The following is a 21,034-nucleotide window of genomic DNA, read 5'->3' as shown; positions in this document are numbered from 1 at the left end:
GAGAGTTTAGATGGAGAAAACTAAATGAACATTGGATCTCATAGTTTAAGCGAGGAAGTTTGGTCGAGAGGCACTTCGATGAAAAGATACGGCCGGCCGGGAAGAAGTCCAGGCCTCAAAGGAGATGTCAGTTGTGCTCTGCACAAGGTGAAAGGAAAGATACAGTGTACTGGTGCCCCTACTGCAATGCAGGCCTATGTTTCAAATTATATCACACAAAACTGAACTTTTAGAACGGAGGTTCGAAACTTAGATGGTTATTAAGAAGTAAAAATATGAAATATTACATAAGTAACATTTTTACTAAATAGAATAAGCAATTTAACAAAAGGTTAATTTTTTCAAAATTTTATGATAAATATTTAAAAAGATAAAAATTATTTTCAGCGATGCTGCAGAAAGGGAGATTTAAAAAAAATTAAATACTGCGAGTGGGGGGCCAACCATTTAAATTCCTCTACCAGCTTGAAGGGTTAAGAACTCAATGAAAACAGATAACATCCCATGAGGAGTAACCTTGTTATATAAAATACGCGGACCATAATTTAACTTTAATTCCTCTACTTTGTTGATTATCACTTACCTCCAAGGAAAGACAGGCATTTTTGCTTACCTCACAAATAAGGCCTTTTATACCTCCATTGATTGTGAACCTAAAGTGATGTAAAAGTGTCAATATCCCAGAAGTGAGGCTACTTCGTCTTTCATTGGCTGTTAAATGCAAACAGTTCAAATGCCAAATTGCAAATAGACATCGTCAAAGCATTTTCCCATGATTAGAGCAAGAATGGAATTGAAAATTTGAATGCCAGCCAGAGAATGAATGCTAGGTGGCCCATATAATACTCATGCATATAATATCAACTTTGGATGATTCCAAATTGAGTAGCTTCAGGCGTGATGTGGTGGAAGTTGAACATAATGAATAACTGATCGAGGCACTTTTCCACTTGATAAAGTGAAAAGTGCTACGATCATTTAGTCATTTGGATAATTCATCTGATGTCTTCACTTGCATCATGGTATCTATTTCTGTAAGCAAATTTTTTTTCGATTGAAACACAGTTTAAAGATATTCTGTTAATTCTACATCAGACTTACTATCACATTCTCTACCTTGGATCAGGCATTTCCACGCTGTAACAAATCCTCCCATTCACACACACACACCAGTTTCCCTTCTCTATCCCCTCTCTCTCTTACCAGCACCTCCCCCCTCCTCTTCTCTCTCTACTATACAAAAATTTGTGTCCTCTGCACTTCATCTGATGATGACTTTGTACGTTGAAACCTAGGTCACGCATAGTAAAACTCCGGTGGCAGCTTCCACTATGTGATGCCTCCGGACACCCTATTTCAAATTTGCAGAAAAATGAGGGAGCAATTCAAAAGACTTCCTAAGAAGCCAGTCAATTTTCCTAGCTTTTCAAGAAAGTGGTAATTTCAGAGAGGTTATCTTGATTTTTAAAGTTTGTAGCTCCCATGGATATGGGCGAATAATTTGTTATGCATTCAGACATTGCACGTACACTCAGCCAGATCACTGCGAAATTTCATCCACAATTTCATATCATGCAGTTTTTTTTTAAATTTACATTGGCATTTTCAAACAACTTCACATAGTTCCAATTATGTATGATGCTAAGTTTATATTAAAGCAATTTATTGCAATATTTGATTTCATAAATTCACATTTATCACATGGTTCATTGTGTTGATGACCTATGCCACAGAAATTCTTATTTAAATACCTCCTCAATCTTCATTGCTTCAACTATCACACTCCAGAGTCAGTGGCTTCAGCACTTTTTGTGGATTGAGTTCAAATACTCCTTACCTCCTTGGCCAGATGATGGAATCTATCCCTTCAGAGGAAAGTAGTTCGAGACATGGGTGGATCCAAAGGAAGGGCAAAGTTCCCTATCTGGGAATCATTTCAGCAATGATCAAATCAAATATGAATAACAATTAAATGCCTAACATTACTTATAAATGCCTGCTGTCACCTGACAGTAAAATTATTTACTGCAGGTTGAGATGTGGCTTCTAAATTAAAGTGACTACTTTTACATGCATTATTATTTTCAACTCTGACATGTAAAACTGCCCCACACCCCCTTTGGATGTGTTCTAGATATACTGGTACCTTGGAGATTGATACTGGGTCAAGCAGCAGCACTCTCCTCTGCTGCTAATGCTAGCACAATCACATCACATTGCACAGGGGATGATCAAGTTGGCTTGATTTTTCACATAATTTTTAGTTAATTCACACAAATCTCCACACATTTGCCAAGATACATGGTGTTTTTGTTTCATCGATTTGCTTTTTAGTAAAGCCTCACAGAGATATTGAAAGGACATTGTCTAATGGAATAATTCTGCTTTCAAATCTAAATATTTAAATATGCTAACCAACACAAATGCAGAACAGCATTATTCTCCATGACCCTCTCTTTCATGTACACTCCTTTGTACTCTGGTAAATAAGTTATCATTTAGGCACAAAACGATGTGCCAACAATCCAGGGTTGTCAATAAAATGGATGTATAGTGGACTCCTGCATTGGAGATGAAATGCAATGGGTGTGATGCATTCTACGTTTATCTATAAAGAATAATATCAACTTAATTTTACATATACAGTCATGTGAAATCACATTTTAATTATAAACTTTGAAAACTTGAAAATAAAATGATTATCTTCTCCATAGGAGAAAGTAAAATATATAACGTTTGGTGAGCACAATAAATGAGTAACTTTGCACTCAAAACACAAAGATGATTATCAACCAGATCGACTAGCATCACTCCTGAAGATCTTCATTCATCCTTGTCATGATTTCATTCTCCAGCGTAGTGTGAAGAACAATGTAATGCGAAGGAAAATAACCCACATGCACAGCACTGGCACATCAACTAGCCAATAGTTATCATCCTTGATGTGAAAGGTCTCCAGGATTTTAGATGGATAACGGAAATGGCAATATGTCCCTTGTCCCTCAGAAATCATATTCTTTTCTTCCGGGCATCCTAAAGTCTCTCTGCTGAAACCATAAACACTCACTACAACACCTTCAAATCCCTGACGGAGATAGCTTAAGTGTGAGGACCACTGGAAGAATTGCAGCATATCTGACACAAGGACTATGTAGCCAGCAAACACAAGATCCACTGCTGTCAGCAAAGCACCAAGAAATGTTCCATTCTGGTCGAGAGATAAGAAACAAAATGTTATGAACAAACTTTAACACTTAAGGGAGGAAAGGAAAAGTATAAACATGTCAATGCTCCTTCTAATCCTCAGAGCAATATAACCACAACATTTTGTTTCTTATTTTACCAACGTTGTTTATCCATGTACTAAGGAACTTTGACAAATAGGTACTCATCAATTGCTAGTGACTGTGGTAGTTCATTAACTTTCATTGGGATTTCTTACTGTCTCAAAACATACAGAGATAATAGATTTCAAAATAATGATGATTATTCATCTTTGACATTGAAAAAAAATATTAGGAAGTTATTTTGGGCATTTCAAACACATAAAAAAGCATCACCTTGAGATTAAAATATTGAAGAATATTGGGTGGTTTTCATCTGGAAAAGATATTGGAAAATTAAGTTACACTTTAAGAAAGTTAAGACCATACTTTTGGAGAGAAAAAAGTTAAATATAGTACTCAACTGAGGATTATGACACATTCAGGAAAATTTTCCTTATCCTTAGCGTGAAAATACATTATTTTTCAACAAAGATAAGATACTCACAACAGGGTTCACAAGGGTACCAAGAACAAGACCCAATCCTTCAGCTCTCAGCATTACTAGTTCACATATCAAAACGTACATGAAGAAGCGAAATGGTTCGTTGGGTTGCCCACTGCCAAAGTATGCCACCGAGCAAAACAAGAGACAGTGGACCATCTGGAATATAATTTCAACTCATTACTATTTTCATAAAATATGCCACAATATTAGTAGACCCTAACATAGTAATATTCCTCCATGGAATTGTTTCAGGTGATTTTGAGAGTTTCCATCACACCACAACTCCAAGAGACAGACAGAACATGCAATGTCTTTGACAATACACAACCTGGAGCTGATAGTGACTATAGGATGTACTTTTTGAATGCATGGCAGTATGGCTTCTTCATGATGTTTAAACATGTAATGTAGAGGAGATCAGGCATTCGAGTTAGAGGGAGAGCAGGGGTCAGATGAAAGCTGAGTTACAGAGGCATGCTCGGAAGCTATCTGGGCACTCCACTTTAGGTTTTGGAAAAAGGTTGTCTCAAAGAATAAAATAACATTTCCCTTAGGTTTAAATCCCAGAGGCATTGGCTTGTAAATTTGAAACAAATTAAATATCCCAAAAATATGTGATTTGAATTGAAATAACTTTTATTCCTATGATTCTTTAGCCATTATAAATATTATTTGCTTAAATAAAGTCCCCAAGATATTAAAGCATAAGTAATTCTCTAATTGCAGTATTTTTTCCTAAAGTATAACCTGATAAGCCTCTTTATGTCCCTCTGCTTTCCTCTATTGCCACATAGTTTGACAATTCTATTCAAATGTGGTAGAAGAATGCCTTCCTTTACCCACGCATATCCAAAGCCTTTTCTTACCACCTTTGGTTTTTATATTTTATTAGCCAATAGAATTGATATTTGGAGACCATTTGATCATGAGACAAGGCGAGTGTTACAGAGAAAAAAATCTAGTGGCCCATGCAGAAGTTTTTTCAGTGCAGTGGGCGATGGTGCTATTCTGCTGTAGGAATTAATTTATTAAGATCAAGGTTTGGATGTCACTACATTACATTCAGGTGCGGAGTGAGACCCAATGCCACCTGGTATATGGTCCTGATAGTATGCATCAACAACCGTGAAAGGACAGCACACACTTCCCCCTCCTTCTCTCCTCCCCCATGGTCACCTTGTCTACCAGTGAGTAAGTGTGCCAATACTGGACAAAACTTAGTGTGCTCCAATGATGATTACATACCAGCCATGTGAAACTCAGAGAAGAACTAGTTTGGAATATACAAATTAATTTATTTTGGCAATTTCAACCTCCAAGCCCACCCACCCCAAACTGGCATTCTTTCTCCTCATTCTCTCTACCACCACACTCTTTCTCTCTCCATTTATTCTCACCAACCACCCACTTCCCTTTTTTATGTTTTAACTCTGCATAGCGTGGCACTTGACCTTACTCTGCGTTGGAGGTGGCATGATGTGGTCACATCAATACCTCAATTGTAATAAATGAAACTCCAAGGTGAATAATTTCAATTATTCCATCATCAACCATTGTGCTCGGGAATGCTGCTGGGGTGTAGGGGAAATGATGGAAGGACCCCAAGGAGTTGTAGGAAAATGGATGAGGAGGGAAAGAGGATATGGGGAAGGTTACAAGTGTGGCTTACCCTGGAGGTGGAAATCCTTGGTGCCTACCTCTTTCCAAATACCTGCCACTACTTTTCCTTCTCCATTCTGCCACTCGCCCACCTCTCAAAGGTCACCACTCCTCTTCCCTTTTCCTCTTAACTCCCTACATAGTTTTTCCTCCCAGGCATCACCCCAATTCATACTTCTATTTCCAGTGACTCATCACCCCCCTATCTAATTTGACACCAAACAAAACTCATCTCATTTTCTTCCTACACTCTTCCCACAATACATCTTAATTGTATTATTAACATGAACATCAACTACAGCATAGGAAACTTGGAACTATATAATAAGCGTAATATTCAAATGGGTAGGTGTGTGATAAAATCAAGACAACATGACTCTGTGGATTAACGGTATTTATCCCACATAAATATTTTTCTGCTGATCTGAAAAAATGCTTGCACTGCCTAAATGCAGCAGAGTATTTTTATTATACAAATATTCAGCATAAAGATGTGTGCATACTAGCTAACGTGACATTCTCAGAATTTTTCTTTGACTGAAGCATGAAAGCCTGACCCCTTCTCAAACAAATGTTACCAATCTACCACCTTCAGCATTAAAAAATCCATATATTTCCCATAGAATGACACACACCATCTCAATAGATTTAGGCACTCTTAGATTAATAGGAAATTTAGCACAAGGTGCATCTACAAATCTACATATGCATAGCAAATGGAAATATGCTTGGAAGGTTTATTAATCTCAATAAGCATCATATATGTTAGGAGCTTTATATGCTGGATATGTGTTATTTTGCAATTGTCATTACATGACAGTAAGATGAGAATACTTTCATATATTAGGGGAAATTAAAGTTAATCACTTTACTGTTTCATATCTTTGGGAAAACATAATAACCAATTATTCTCTTTCTTCTATCAACAAGTCGCATAGAAATTACACTTGTCTCATACTTCTTCAATATTTCATCTTACTATCTCATTAAAACATCACATATTTCTTATCAAATCTTTTTATAACTATTTACCTGAACTGGAGTTCCAGCGGTTAAATAGGCTGTATAATATGAGATGAGTGAATACCAGTTGTTAAAAAGTTCCTTTTGTATCACAGGAAGTTCTGATGGAACTGAAAAAGAAGAGGATCTAAATTTAAGGCATAGCTCTTTGGTCAAATTCAAAGTCTGTACAAACCCTTTCAGACTTCAAAATACTATCATAATCATATGCTTATTGCATGAAAAATATTAATCCATTCACTTATTCCAATTTCAAAGGTACACATTCACAACGAGTTGAAAACTTTTATTTTAATGCTTTTGAAACATTTGGATTGAGGAACAAAAGAAAGATAGAGAGCAAAGAATGATTGTTCCTTTTTGAAAAATAGAGTAATAACCATAAACACAGTAATCAACCCGAAGGTCGGTTTGATAGGTGATGGCAAAGTTCACCCAGTACTAAGCCCGATGACGTGTGAACTTCACTCATCAGGGTGGGGGGGCCAGTTCCTTTCCCTGTGCCGGTTATGGTTTCCCAGGAAGACCTGGTACCCGAAAAATCACTTTAGCTTGGGTGGAGCTACAAGGTGCCCAGAGAGGCTTGCCCGGGAATCGAACCCGGGCCCTCCCATGGGTCAGTAGTCCAACGCTCTCCTCCCTGGACTACTTCGACCTTTAATGTGTAATACATTATTAAATCAGATTTCTAGGACTAAGGAAAAAAAACAAGTGAACAAAACAGCAGGCATTACCATAGTAATAAAAAGTTTAAAGGAAGAATATGATAAAACTGAAGATTCTGAATGCTTTATGTAATGATTATACTGAGTGGGGCAACATAACTTCCACTTTTGAAAGTGTTTTGCGTTTGAAAAAGGAAGCTATGTTTTGCTGCACCCTGTACTTTATAGATACCTATCAAGAGCTTACTAATATGAGAGTGGTCTGGTACCTAAACATCTTCTTAAGATATTGAAATTGTTCCATGAAAATACTTACAACGAAGCACAGCAGGCATCATGGAGGTATAAGAGAGGTACACGAGTGAGACGAGGAGGAATCCGAGGTTGCTGATTGTTCTGCCACCATCAGTGCTAGCACCAGAGAAGAGCATGCCTAGCAACACTCCCACCATCAGGTGGAAGACTGCTCGCACCTGGGTAACAGCCTGAAGGAAAACATTGAAATGCATTTTGAAATATAAAAAAGAGAGCATCCGGGCCTAGTAACGTTAGGGAGGTCAGAAAATGGTGCACTCTATAGAGCAGATATCTATTCTAAAAAAAAACAAGTACATATATCTCAGCGAGATATATTTTCAAGGCATGTGAAGTCACTCAAGACACCAATACATGGTTCAATTTAAGTGAATTCTCCACAATTGGGACTTTACACCCAAGTATGGACATGTTTTCATTATTTTTAAATTATATAAAATATATATTAGAAAGGTAATTGAAAACACTGTGAATTCCCACAAAGGGAAGATATTTTTCCAGGAAAAAGGACTAATGCTCTTTCAATCTTTGATGCAAAACTGTGGCTCAACTATGGATGGAGATGGGAAACACTTTTCATTTAGTACTTGTATCGTCAAGTCAACTGGAAAGAGAGCTATGGAAATTTAGCATAAATAATTACTATATATGCCTCCATTGAGGAAGCCATAAGATATTGCTGGTTACCTTATTTTACACTTCAAAATGGTGTCTGACTTAGTACCTAGATTGTATAGGCTCCAGCATAGACACAGATATTTCTATGAAGGATATATTATTAGATAAATACACACAAACCCTTGTTCCAAGCCAGTTAAGGATTGAATGATGATTAATCTGCTTAGTAAAAATCCTTTTCACATTTCTTTAGCAACTTCCTGCTCAAGCATATTGAAGCACAAAGTTATGGATCACATCACACTTTGCTCTACAATAGAAGGCTGACGATGCTCTGTGTCAAGATATAAACAAATTTAAAACAAAGCTGAAAATTGTATTGAACTGCCTCCTTTGCTGCTCTCAGCTATTACAACTCCCAATGTAACTCCTCATTTGATGAGTAGGTGCTGGGAGGAATCACCAGAGATGTCTGGTCAAAATTCAGGAGTTTGCAGGAAAATTGCTGCAGGAAGTAGCCACACTCCTATGGGCAGGATATGGCTTGCAAAGGGTTTCCAATCTGGACACCAAGTGTAGCTCATATTATTCTTTGGCTATATTATTTAATCTTTGTAACCCAACGCTCCTTTGTGTCAATGTAAGCTTATTACAGGGATACCTGTACTTAGGAACTTGACAGTTTGACCCAGCTTGAGAAAAATAAATGTTGTCAGCCCTAGAGTTATGCCTTTCCCTCAGACAAAAAAGCAAGTTAGGATCATTGAAATTTGTCGCATTTAAAATCATTGCATCGTATTGGTAAATAGCCTTAAAAATAGCCATTACAAAATTACATTATTAGCCATATCTCTCCAATTAAAGTAAGGATAACTTATATATAATTGCTGAGGATAGTAACCAATGTTCATAATTAAAATGTGTAAATATCATATTTAAACAACTAAACATACTCTCTTTCCCAGCTTAAACTTCTGCCCCTTTCACTGTGCATTCCAGCTATATCCATCACAAGTTAGCCTATGCATAAATGCAAATGACTTGTTCATCTATTGGAGATTTTCCATCGCAGAGCCAATGAACAATGGGAACACCCATCTCAACCACTTCTTGCTCTATGGGGTTTGCCAACCTGTTCAGACCCAACTCAGCAGGGACGTTACCATTCCCTCTGGAACTGGGCAGTGGTCACCTTGACCCTTCATCATATTGGCAGCTCCCCTCATGGCACGAGTCCACATTCAAATGAATGTTTATACCTTAGCTTTGCTAAAGAAACCATAGTCACCTGCTCCAAAAATATAAACTTGGAAATGAATTCTTCGGGATTTTCTGTGAATCTACAATTTTTCAACAGAACCCTACCATTAATATTAATTGAGATCTTATAAAGAAGATTTGTTCCATGACAATGGTTAATAATCCTCATTTAGAAAAAAATATCCTATATTACAACCTGGTTTTTAATTTCCATACTAAAAAGTCTTTCTTTTTAGTATGGATATTAAATACTTCCACGAAGTGAAGCCTGAAACAATAGAATATATTCGCAAAGCTAGTGTGGTTTTTAATTACCAAGATGTACGAGGGTAGGCTGATAACTAATGCACACATGCTCATAGACCACAGACAAAATAACCTTCAGAAGCACTCCTGGTGGCATGTGGAGGTAATATTCCCCCACAACATGCATGCACAGGTTTAAGGTTGTTTCATCCATTCATTGTATTTCGACAAGTGGAAGTATGGTGGAATTTTTAACGGCTGAAAAAATGACTCCCACTGAGATTCATCGTTATTTAAAGGCTGTTAATCGTGATGATGCTGTTGATAGATCTACTATAAATCGATGAGTAGTAAAATTTTGTGGCTGCGAGCCTGGAAAAGCTATAACTGTTGATTAAACACGAGGCGGACGTCCGATCACTGCCACAGATGATAAACATTGCAAAATCTTGGAAGATTTGATTCAAAATGACCGGTGAATCACTCAAAAGCATATCGCAAACCATATTGAAAAATCCAAGGGGAGATGTTTGTCGTGTCAAAGGCAGCCTCGTGTCAATAATCTTGCAGCATGACAACGCTCTTCCACACACCTTGCGTGCAGCTGGGGAGGCTCTGCGAAACCTGAAATTTGAACCAACTCCACACCCTCCTTACATTCCACACCCTCCTGTATTACCCCAATTTTTTTTCCCAACTCAAAAGATGCCTCATGGGTAATCATTACGCCTCGGGCGATGAGGTTGAAAGCAGCTGTCAAGTCCTGGATTCGAGAAAAGTCGGAAGAGTTTTTCAATGACGGAATGAAAAAACTTGTTACACATTGGGAGAAATGTGTCAGACTTAACGGTGACTATGTTGAAAAATAAACATATGATTTTGAAACTTAAGAATTGTACTTTAATGTACTTCTTAGCCCTTTCTTGCCATTTGTTTGTGTTTGTCCTCCACAAGCATGTTCGCATTACTTTTCAGCCTACCCTTGTATTAAGTGTACAAGAATTTTGCATTTTTTCTGATTAAAACCTAAAAGATGGTTATTTTTGTGACCTCTTAATTTTTCAAATTTAAATAGTTTATACCCAACATTATGAATATTAGCAATAGAAATTCGTTTACAAATTGTATAAACAAAGTAAAACCCTAGAAATTCATTCATAAATGTACATATTTTTGAATGATAGTACAAATATTTTTTCTGGCAAAACCATTGCATAAACAATTATTTGACCATGAACTAACTCATGCTGAGGGGAAAGCTGCCAATGCAATGAAAGGGTCAGGGTCTCCACTTCCCAGCTTCCAAAGGAAAGGTGAGCCTTGATGAGTTGGGCCCCAATGTGTCAACTGGTGTACCGGGGAACTTTTATGCTTCGAATCCCTTGAAGGACTGCTCAGAATAGTGTTTCTCATGATACTAAAGGCAGCAGAGGTATTTACAAGTCAATTCTGCCAGTGTGAAAGGTTGGAATTGGTTAGATCATTTCTAATATCTATCCACTAAAACCATAAGAATTTTAAAGTTAACAAGAGGGCCCTTGAAAATGCGTTTTTTCACACAGGTTGATATAAGAAAAAGAGCTATCTGTAAATTGGAGACAAGGATAACACGAGGAATTTTACATGACTATTTGTTATATCATATCAAGTAAAGGGTAAAAATTTGGTTAACCTTCATTGATCCAGTATATAATGCTATTGACAATATACTATTGAGAGACAAAATCCACTAGATTGTGAAAAAACGAAGTGAATTCCAATAGTGCCATTCCATGAATTTTCATCCATCATGAATGAGGATGAGGATTTTAGCACGTGAATATGATAAGATGGACACAAAACGAGAGGCTTAGTGCACGTACCCATTCACAGTGAATTTGCCACAGTGCCCTGCCCAATAGAATCCGGAACTTTCCCAATTCAGATACAGGTCGTAGGTCATCCTCAGATGGCAACAACACAATTTGCTGTTCTTCTTCCTGACATCCACTCCATATCTTCCCAACTGCAGAGGCCTTCCTAGCTGCAGGAAGAGGGTGGTCGGGGATATTCCCAATGGCTTTCCTCCACTTGCTCTCACCAGCATTCATACCAAGGTCTGCTATCACTGCATCCGACATCTTCTTCGTATATTCTCCCTGGTCCTCTGTGGCCACTTCAAGCACTGAAAGGGGGTCGGAGGGGGCACCATCAAATTCCTCTTACATTAAAATATTCAACAGACTTTTTTAAGATATTCAACCATGCATGAGTCTATTTATTAATGCAATGTTGTAGAAAATTATACAAATGATACGCAACTCAGGGTTAATACATGCTGCTATACTCCAGTAGCAGTAATTTCTCAACTTAGGAATATGAATCACTCTTTGGTGATAGTTTATCGTTCAATGGTATACAGGTTAAAAGAGCACTGCAAAATTTTTCTTGCAATAGGAAAACAATTTGAAAGACTCAACGACCTGTAACAATTAATTTGAAGAAAGCATTAGGTGTTTATGGCAAATGCTTTTTAGTTGTGCAGCACATATGACTTCATGGTGCTTGAAAATAAATACTGGCATTGAATATCAATTATTCACCTGCATGCACTGTGATTGAGAAAAGTTTTAAAGTATGTGTGACAAATTATTCTGGCTAAAACAGTCTGGCATCTGCTAATAGCACCTGCAAGTGAGTGACGCTATATTATCTTATTAAAGGGTTTATCTGTGATTTTCCAACACAGCCTCATTAAAAATACCCACTCAAATTTCACAGAGTCATATGTTTTGAAGGGATAGCAGACATATTTCATACAGTGCCAATAACTATTCACTCACTGTAGTCAGCTGGACTGTGATATAAAGGACAAAGTAGGCCAAAGGTTGCAAGGTATGGCACAGTCATCTGTGGTGCTCCCTGATAGATGCAACAGCCACCCTTCCCCAGCAAATACACATGGTCAAGCATCATATAAAGGGATGCACTTGGCTGATGAAGGGTCATCACAACAGTCCTTCCTCCCCTAGCCAGCTGCTTGAACAAAACCATGCACTGCACAGACGATGAACTGTCAAGACCCCTAGAGTTATAGAAAGAGAGTAATGTTGAAACAAAATCCACCATTACTTTCCTAAAAAAGAAAATAACAAACTAGTTGAGGTACAAACTTCTGATATTTATTGTTTTTATTAACAGAGCGCACTTCAGGTGCAGGTCTCTGATAGAGGTTTGTGGAACTGGAAAAAACATGTTTTGAACTACACATATCCCCAATCAGTATCCACATAAACTACTGAATGTGACTTTTTAAAGAGAGTGAAAATGTGCGGTCCATAGCTGATAAAAACAATCCAGGATATTTAAGATACTTCCTTAAACTTCACACAGAATAATGACCAACATATGTTAAAATTGGACTTTCTAACCATCCTGAAAAAACAAGTGCAGCTAGAAATGCATCAGACATCAAAAACATTCAGGATGGATAAATTCACGACCAAAAAGTGAGAAAAGAAACCAATGTAATAACTGTCCATTTCCATGAATTAAAAGTTTTGAGATGTCATGAGGAGATTTTCCCCCTAGATTGATCATCTATCTTAAAAAAAAAATTGTTTTGCCATATTTATCATTTACCTTAACAAATTTAATTTAATTTTTCAGAATTAAAGAACTAATGTCAATAAAAATTTCTACTGCAACTTTCAATACAACTACCCAATTTGAATGAAAGCAGATTTTAGTTTGCTTTCTTATGCCTAAAAAAATTCAATCTTTGGACTGCACCAGTAGCAATTGGCATCCATAGGATATCTATAAAGGTATACCAATGTTCGAAAAGATTTTTGTACATCTTTAATATCGCATGGATCAATATGTGGTACACATATGCTAACATTGACATGTGGTAAACCTATTTAATTACATGCAATACAAATTCAACTGCCATAAACTCATGCCAATAGCCAATGCTCATAAGATGGCAACACGGGATAACACTCGTGGAGGATACTTAATGGATGAAAAACCATGAATGATTAAAAAGAAAAAACTATTTCAATCAAGTTCCAGTGGTTCAGATGTATGAACCAAAGATGAATTGGTACCTCTTAAAATACTTTTGCCCCGATAACAAAAATTCTAAATGCCTATGAACATTATAGCGGTTCATCTCATGAATTAAATCATAGAAGTGAAGCATCAGAAAACAAAATGGATTCTCTTTACGGGGAAAAATTAGAATATTGCATTTAGATAAAATAATGATGATTATCAGTAGGGATGAAAATGAACCTTTTCAGTAAAATCTGAGTTGGATATATGATACAAATGGCAACCTTAGATATTTTTTTGATGTACATGCATGGAAATTAGATACATAGTTGCCATTTTGTTGATGTTATTGCAGGATATGATATATATTGCAAAACAGATGCATACATATCACTTACCACTAGCTGAGTTTAGACTTAGGAAGCCAAATAAGCAGGGGAACCAGTTGAATGTGTACAATAATGATGAGCCATGTCCAAGGGGTCAAAAAATGATCCGGGAAAAGAAGCTTAATGAAAATTTACACTTTATGAGCAAAACAGGGCAATTTTCACAGAATGCTCATATTGCCATTGCCATATAGAGTCATTTATTGCTCACTATATTTGCTGATATTTTCTTTCTCTCTCCCTGTGGAAGGTTCCGACAAGAAGATATAATATGTCAGCATGGTAGGCTTTCACATGCTTTATGCATGGACCATGGCCAAATTTTAATGTAGATTATAAGACAATTAAAAATTATTCATTCCTATTATGAAAATATTTTATGTAATCACATTAAGTTGAGCATAATTTGAATTTCAAGTTAGAAATATCCAAAGAAGGAAATACCAACTTAGTGTTTTTCACCACAATCAAAGTCCTCATTTACTGATATTACCGTATTTTCCCATCGATTACGCGAGCGTTGTCTTTGCAAAAATGCACAGATGATCGCAAAAATGACGATGCGGAATACTATATGTTATGAGAATTGAAAAAATCCAAACATAGATGTATTTTTACACACACTGTTAATAATTTTTATGTGCATATATATATATATATATATATATATATATATATATATATATATCTGATGACCAAGCTTTAGTTTGTCAGTCAGCCAAGGGGCTGCAAGCATTGCTGAGCGAATTGGAAATTCAGTGCGACAGGTATGGGATGAGAATCAATATTAATAAAACAAAGGTTATGCGATTTTCTAGAAAGAAAAAGGCCAAGCTTAACATTAAAATAGGAGGGCAAAAACTAGAGCACGTAGAACAGTTTACGTAGCTCGGTAGTGTTTCGGACCAACACAGTCAAAGTAGTAGGGACGTAAGGAGAAGAATTGCGCTAGGCAAAGAGGCTTTCACAAGGAGGAGGGAGTTGATGACAGGGACTTTGAGTAAGGATGTTAAGAAAAGACTCGTAAAAACTTTGATATGGAGCGTAGCTATGTACGGTGCGGAAACGTGGTATATATGTATATATATATATATATATGTGTGTGTGTGTGTGTGTGTGTGTGTGTGTGTGTGTGTGTATGTATATATGTGTGTGTGTGTGTAAATACAGTTGCACGGCATCTATACACGTTCAAGGTAACTATGAAGCCCTGGGCGCATGGTATCTATACAAATTCATGATAACTACAAAGTTCTGGGTGCACGTTATACATAAGGTGCGCCTTGTTGATGGGAAAATATGGTACATTTTTTTACCAGGGAGACCAATATTACACATTCTTTTGACCAAATAGGGAATTCTGAGAGACTATTTCATTAAATCCAGAGTAGTTGGGGATATGCAAAAATGAGTCTCAAAATCGCACATGCAAGAAATGGAATGAATGAATTAAAACCACGCTCGTGACTTACGTGGTTGGCTCATCCAAGAAGATTACGGGGGGGTTGTTAACTAATTCTAAAGCAACCGACAGTCGCTTTTTTTGGCCACCAGAGAGGCTGCAACATTTCACAGATGCACTAACAGCCAATCCGAGGGTTTCCAGGATATCATCAATCTAAAACAAAAATAAACACAAGAGTATGACAATCCCAAGCAAAGAGAGGCCATTTCAAAAGAGAGGAGCTATATTAAGCTAGTCACTCTTTTATTGTTCTTACATTCACTAAAGGTAACAAAATAATCCATACAATATAGTTTAGTTTCAATTTACAGAACCATTTAAGAACACACAGTTTTTCCATTCCCTATGACCACTAACTTTCAGAGCATTGTGCGTTTGAGATTCAGGACACCAATATGACAAGTAGATACGTCAAGTTTATGTTGTAACTGGCCCATGATCATAGCCTTTTTATTATTAGATAGTTACACACCACATTAGATAACACTAACATTATTAAAAGCACAAAACCTCTCCATATATTTATGTATATTTTACTTAAATATCAAGTCTCTAATATCAGTATAAAGAAATTCATTCCCAGAGTCAAAAGACATGGTTGAGAGCCAATAATAAAATTTTGTTTTAACAGTTGAAATGTTGGTGCTGAAATGCAGAAGCTGGTTGTTTATTAAATAACGTGATGCCCAAGCATTAAACCGAGTCTTGGGTCATAACCAATTGAGAATATGCTGTATTTAGCTCATGTCTGTTCCTTGTCGTATAATTTCAAAAACTGACGTTAATCAAAAGATTATTAACATTTTCTTTTATATCACTTAAGATAACATAAATGAACTTCATTATATTCACGTCATTATATAATGAACAATAAACAAGGGGTTTGCAATAATTTCTATAATCTGAATTTCATTATTCTGACAGTTTTATTTTGTAGAAGAAGTATAGGTTTGGCAACAAAAGAATTGCTTCATAGTTTCAATCCATATAACACATTGGAAATGAAAAATGCCTTGCATGCGTTAACAAGAAATGTCCTCTGTGGCAATATTTCCTATTTCCTCAAAAGGAATATTACAAGATGATTTAGCTCATACATGATCATCACAACTTAGTTTAGCATCAAGAATGAAGCTTGGTAATCAACATCCATCTTAAATGTAACAAAATGCAACACACCAATGATGCAGGTGCATTTTTGTGCAGGTGTGTGCCTTGAAGAATGTTTTTTAAAGATGGTAACATAAGAGGAAGAGATTAGAAGGGGCATAGATACTGGCAGAAGGGTATCCAGCAATTATGTGAAGTGTATAAAAATATAAATGCTTGTCATAAGCAACAAAAATGGCAGTGTATACATGCGCTTCCTACCACTTTGCTGTACATAAACAAAAAATGGGTGTTTTAGGACAGGCATTAAATTCAACAAAACATGGTTGAAATGAGGTTTTGGGGAATGTTTGCGGAAAAAATAAATTATGAGGCTACAAATTAAAACAAGCAACTAAAATAACAACATCTGTAGCATATAAATTGTTTACATGGGCTGAGTGTTAAATGAAAGAACGGAAGCCTGAGTAGAAGAACCCCACAGATTCTTACCTTAATGCTTCAAATAAATTTGTCAAAATATTTTGTTTCATTTGACCTTATTATGTGAAAAAATAAAGAAATTATTAAACAAAAAATAAAGCAAGAATTACTTTTCTTTTTTTTTTTGTTTCTGGCGATTGAAACGAAGGTGGCATGATGCCTTTGGCCAAAGCTGTCATCACTAACAGCAGCTGTCACAGCTTCAACCAGACACTAGGAAATTATGAGAAATAATTGTGAGGCTTACTGTGTTGGTTTCAAATTTCATGTGGCTCTGGAAGTTTATTTTTTAATTGCACACCGGCGCACTGCTTGTTAGATGGGAATTTCAACTTCATTGGTGACAGTAAAAACAAGAAAAATCTGTGACAACTTGCGGACATTCTTGTTTCCAGAAGGCCATAATACTCGAATTCCATTAGTTTTCATAGGTGACAGCTAATTCCTATTGAACATATAATTCATAAAAGTTCGTTATGTGACAAAACGTCCTACGTTTTGAAATAAAACTTTTTGAACTGTGACGTTTAGGTTGGTCTGTGATTGTGTCACAATCTGGAATAATCTATTTATTATTTATTCATTTACACAATTACGTTGCAATTAGGCAAATTTCCTGGTGGCAACGGTCAGGTTAGGTCAAAGATAACTACTAACAACGAAAATTACATTCGAACACATAAAAACAGATAAGAGACAAAATATTTTCACATAATGACACTTCCACATCACATACAAACAAACTTCCACATCACATACAAACAAACTTCCACATCACATACAAAATGCCGTCCACATCACATACAAACAATATTTTCAAAACTACAGTGAAGTTTATTACCCAGTGGCTACTTTACATTTCAACTTAATACTTCTAAAATCAAGCCAGCATTCAGGACTGAACACGAGGATTTCATAAGATGAGAGCCACCCTGTGGCCTTTAGGTAGAAAAAAGTAACATGATGATGAAAATGATACTAAAGCTCTCACCACCAATTGTCTCTCCTTGGCAGTGACTGATCGGGGCAGGCGGAGTTTGGCAGACAATTCTAGTGACTCCCTTGCTGTGAGATGTCCCATTAAGCGGTCATCCTGCATGATGTAGCATGACTGCTTGCGCAATGGAGAGCCATGGGCTGATTTGACTCGGCCGAGGGCTCTAACACATCCACTCATACCTTTGGTACTGTGAATCAGAACGGAAATAGCATTGAAGAGTAAGTCAAAGTTAAAATACAAACTCATGATTATGATAGTACAATTGGTTCCATTTTTCCTGCAGGACAACAATAAAACAACATCAATATAATAATGGATAAGGGAAACTTCATTCATCTTTATTGAAATGGACCAATTATATTTTTCGTCCAGAGAATTCATAGTACTAAACGAAGAATTTAAAGTCATGCATCACTAATTATTTCAATTAATCAATCTAAAAGTTTTGAATTGTAGAGCTGAATAAGTGGATGGTCCAAAGATTAATTATATTATTAGATTAGTAATATTCATTGCAGGCGTCTCTAATCAAGGCGTGTTATTGAAACAAAGACGAAATCCACCCCAAGGCAACTTGAGATCGAGAGTGAACGTACGGTGGATTTCTACGAATAAGTGCTTGGGAATGATTTGGAAAAGACTACAAATGCGAAACGGTTTTTTGAATGGACATAAGATCGTTTTCCAAGATTATTCGGGTCTCCCACCGGGTCCACGTTCGTAGGGTTGCCGACGTTTCGATGGCCGAGTCGTCCATCGTCTTCAGGGCATGTCGGTGCTCGGGTATTTGGCCGCCTTATATAGTTTGGTCGGGAGGTTAGGTCACGTCTGATTGGTCGGACGCTTTCCGCCTCTTGTTTTGCTTGATGTTCCTCAAAATGGGTTTCCACGCGTTACTGAGGGAGTATCCGCTGTCTCGGTTAAGATCGACATAAGATCGACTTGCGCACACGATGATTCGAACGAAAAGTATCGCCTAAAAAATCTAGAGTCGTGATATAATACCATTCCAAGGGGAGCCCCCAGACCTCGCAAATCTGCCGCATTGCCTCTGCTGGCAATTCAAATGATCGCGTATGACTGCAAACATGCTACTCCTTCATTAACCCGTCAAGCAGATAGCAGGAGGGAATGACATTCAATTTTTTCCCTCGCGACCCTGGTACTGATTGCCGACCGTAAAGACGATACCAGCCGAGGTTGTTGGCATCACATTAGAATTCTCACCGCCAAGAGTATCGATGCAACTGAAATAAAAGTGCGGGGGAATACGGAAATATATTCTGTGCTTTTAATATTTTAATGCCAGCAAAAGAATATAATGGGTAGAGTTCAACTCTACCCATTATATTGTAGTTGTTACCGTTCGCTTTGTATATCAGCAAAAGAAGTTTAATAACTCTAGCATGCGATATGAAAACTACTTCTAAGAATATTTTTTGATAAACCATTTAATAATTATCCAATTTTTGGTCAACAGGCAATCCAATTTTTGATCTATGAGAAAACATACACTCTTTGCATTTCACATTCTTCCCGCAATTTCTTTTCGGAGAACGCACGGTGAAAAAAGCCGTTAAGGGTTTAAGCTTTTTCCTTTAGTCTTCCATGTTGCCCTAGACTCTCTCAAACTTAGATCACCTCTTTCACATTAATAGACCCACTGTTTCTTATGCACTCCTCTGTTCCTGAGTCTCCAAATACGCATTCCTCATCTTGATACGTTGGTATCCCTCTATCATTTACACAATCGAAGTTAACAATCTGTAAATTCATGTTTTCCTCCACTCTGCGACAATCGGGAATTCTAAGAATTTCAAGAATGTGGATTCCCAGGGGAAAATAGGAATTAAAATGTACAAGAAATTCTTGATCAACCACGAAAACATCCCTTGAAGCAAGAGACATGATCCTCACGAACCCTGCCTGTGAAAATGAAACAGAAACGCGTGATATTTTTCCAAAGGGATCCCCAAATATCATGCGATCTAGGGGACGTGGGAATGCTAATCCTCGATCCCTTGTCTTTAACGGCCGCGACGCACACTTACGTATTTTAAAACGAATAAACAACTCGGCGAATGGCGTCAATTTTAAGACTCTAAGGAACTTGGGACACCCGATGAGAGAGACCTGGGACGCGGAAACATGGACACTCAACGTTGACGATTTCACCGGTAGTAATTAATTTGACCTTGAGCGCATGCATTGCCTTTGTGGGACTGTATCGAGAGAGAGAGAGGTCCCCACATAGGGCACGAGAGTAAGCTAATGTTTACACTTTCGTTTTCTTTTCAAATTGAAAGCACGCAGTCTCAATGCCGCGCGGCCTTCGCGAGGTGAAGGCAGGTCAGTGATCAACCATAAAAAAACTCCCCTCGGTATCTGGTCGCCCTTTAAAAGACTTCAAATGACGCATCAGGTTTTTTCGCTGGTAATGTTGTTCTACTAGAACATTGTCCAAATGACTCTTTCTATGTCGTGTGGCCAAACACAGATGTAAAAAAAACACGATACATAGTTTCCCCGAAATTCTCGGTTTTTCTGCAATACTTACTGGGCATTCTCATATTTTTCCACTAGATTCGTAGTACTGTGGTTATGGTTGAGTGTTTCATAGGAGCAATGCGATACGTGTGTGAATAAGATCAACCACAAGAGAGCCAAGGCAATAAGTTTCCAAAATATATGGCTGTTTCGTCAGACATTAAAATAGCAGGGAATATTCTGGAGCAGGTAAAGTAGTTCACGTATGCGGACGGAATTGAAAAGGAAAATGCAGGAGATGAATGGGACAAGTGGAGATGAATGGCGCTGGCGAAGGCGGAATTTACGAGATGCATTGAAATGCACATCAGTGGATGACTCCGTTAAAAGTTACTGTTTCGGCATCTCCCGCAGTTTCTTTGGAATTCGAGAAGAAGGGAATTTACGATAGGTATGCCAACTAAAGGGGCTAAGAAAAGATTAGGAAGACGGGTATCGCTATATG

The 21,034-nt window shown here is 37.2% G+C and overlaps 1 protein-coding gene across 1 annotated transcript in view; it reads right to left on the bottom strand.

Annotated features, from left to right (window-relative positions):
* Window positions 1–1,718: 1,718 nt before the first annotated feature.
* Window positions 1,719–21,034, bottom strand: part of LOC139700366 (ATP-binding cassette sub-family G member 4-like) — a 164,408-nt gene continuing 145,092 nt past the window's right edge. Inside the window, exons 3-10 of the mRNA XM_071599006.1 lie at window positions 18,034–18,229; window positions 15,457–15,602; window positions 12,380–12,621; window positions 11,420–11,721; window positions 7,435–7,603; window positions 6,463–6,563; window positions 3,772–3,927; window positions 1,719–3,208 (exon numbers count right to left, since the gene is read on the bottom strand). Of these exons, the coding sequence (XP_071455107.1) occupies window positions 2,837–3,208; window positions 3,772–3,927; window positions 6,463–6,563; window positions 7,435–7,603; window positions 11,420–11,721; window positions 12,380–12,621; window positions 15,457–15,602; window positions 18,034–18,229 (1,684 nt within the window). The 3' untranslated portion in view covers window positions 1,719–2,836. The remainder of the gene's footprint in view (window positions 3,209–3,771; window positions 3,928–6,462; window positions 6,564–7,434; window positions 7,604–11,419; window positions 11,722–12,379; window positions 12,622–15,456; window positions 15,603–18,033; window positions 18,230–21,034) is intronic.

Source organism: Hetaerina americana, unplaced genomic scaffold, assembly GCF_022747635.1.
Source record: "Hetaerina americana unplaced genomic scaffold, ioHetAmer1.1.p SCAF_10, whole genome shotgun sequence".
Taxonomy (NCBI): Eukaryota; Metazoa; Arthropoda; class Insecta; order Odonata; family Calopterygidae; genus Hetaerina; species Hetaerina americana.
Note: the sequence above shows the minus strand (reverse complement) of the source record. Positions and strands in the feature narration are given on the sequence as shown.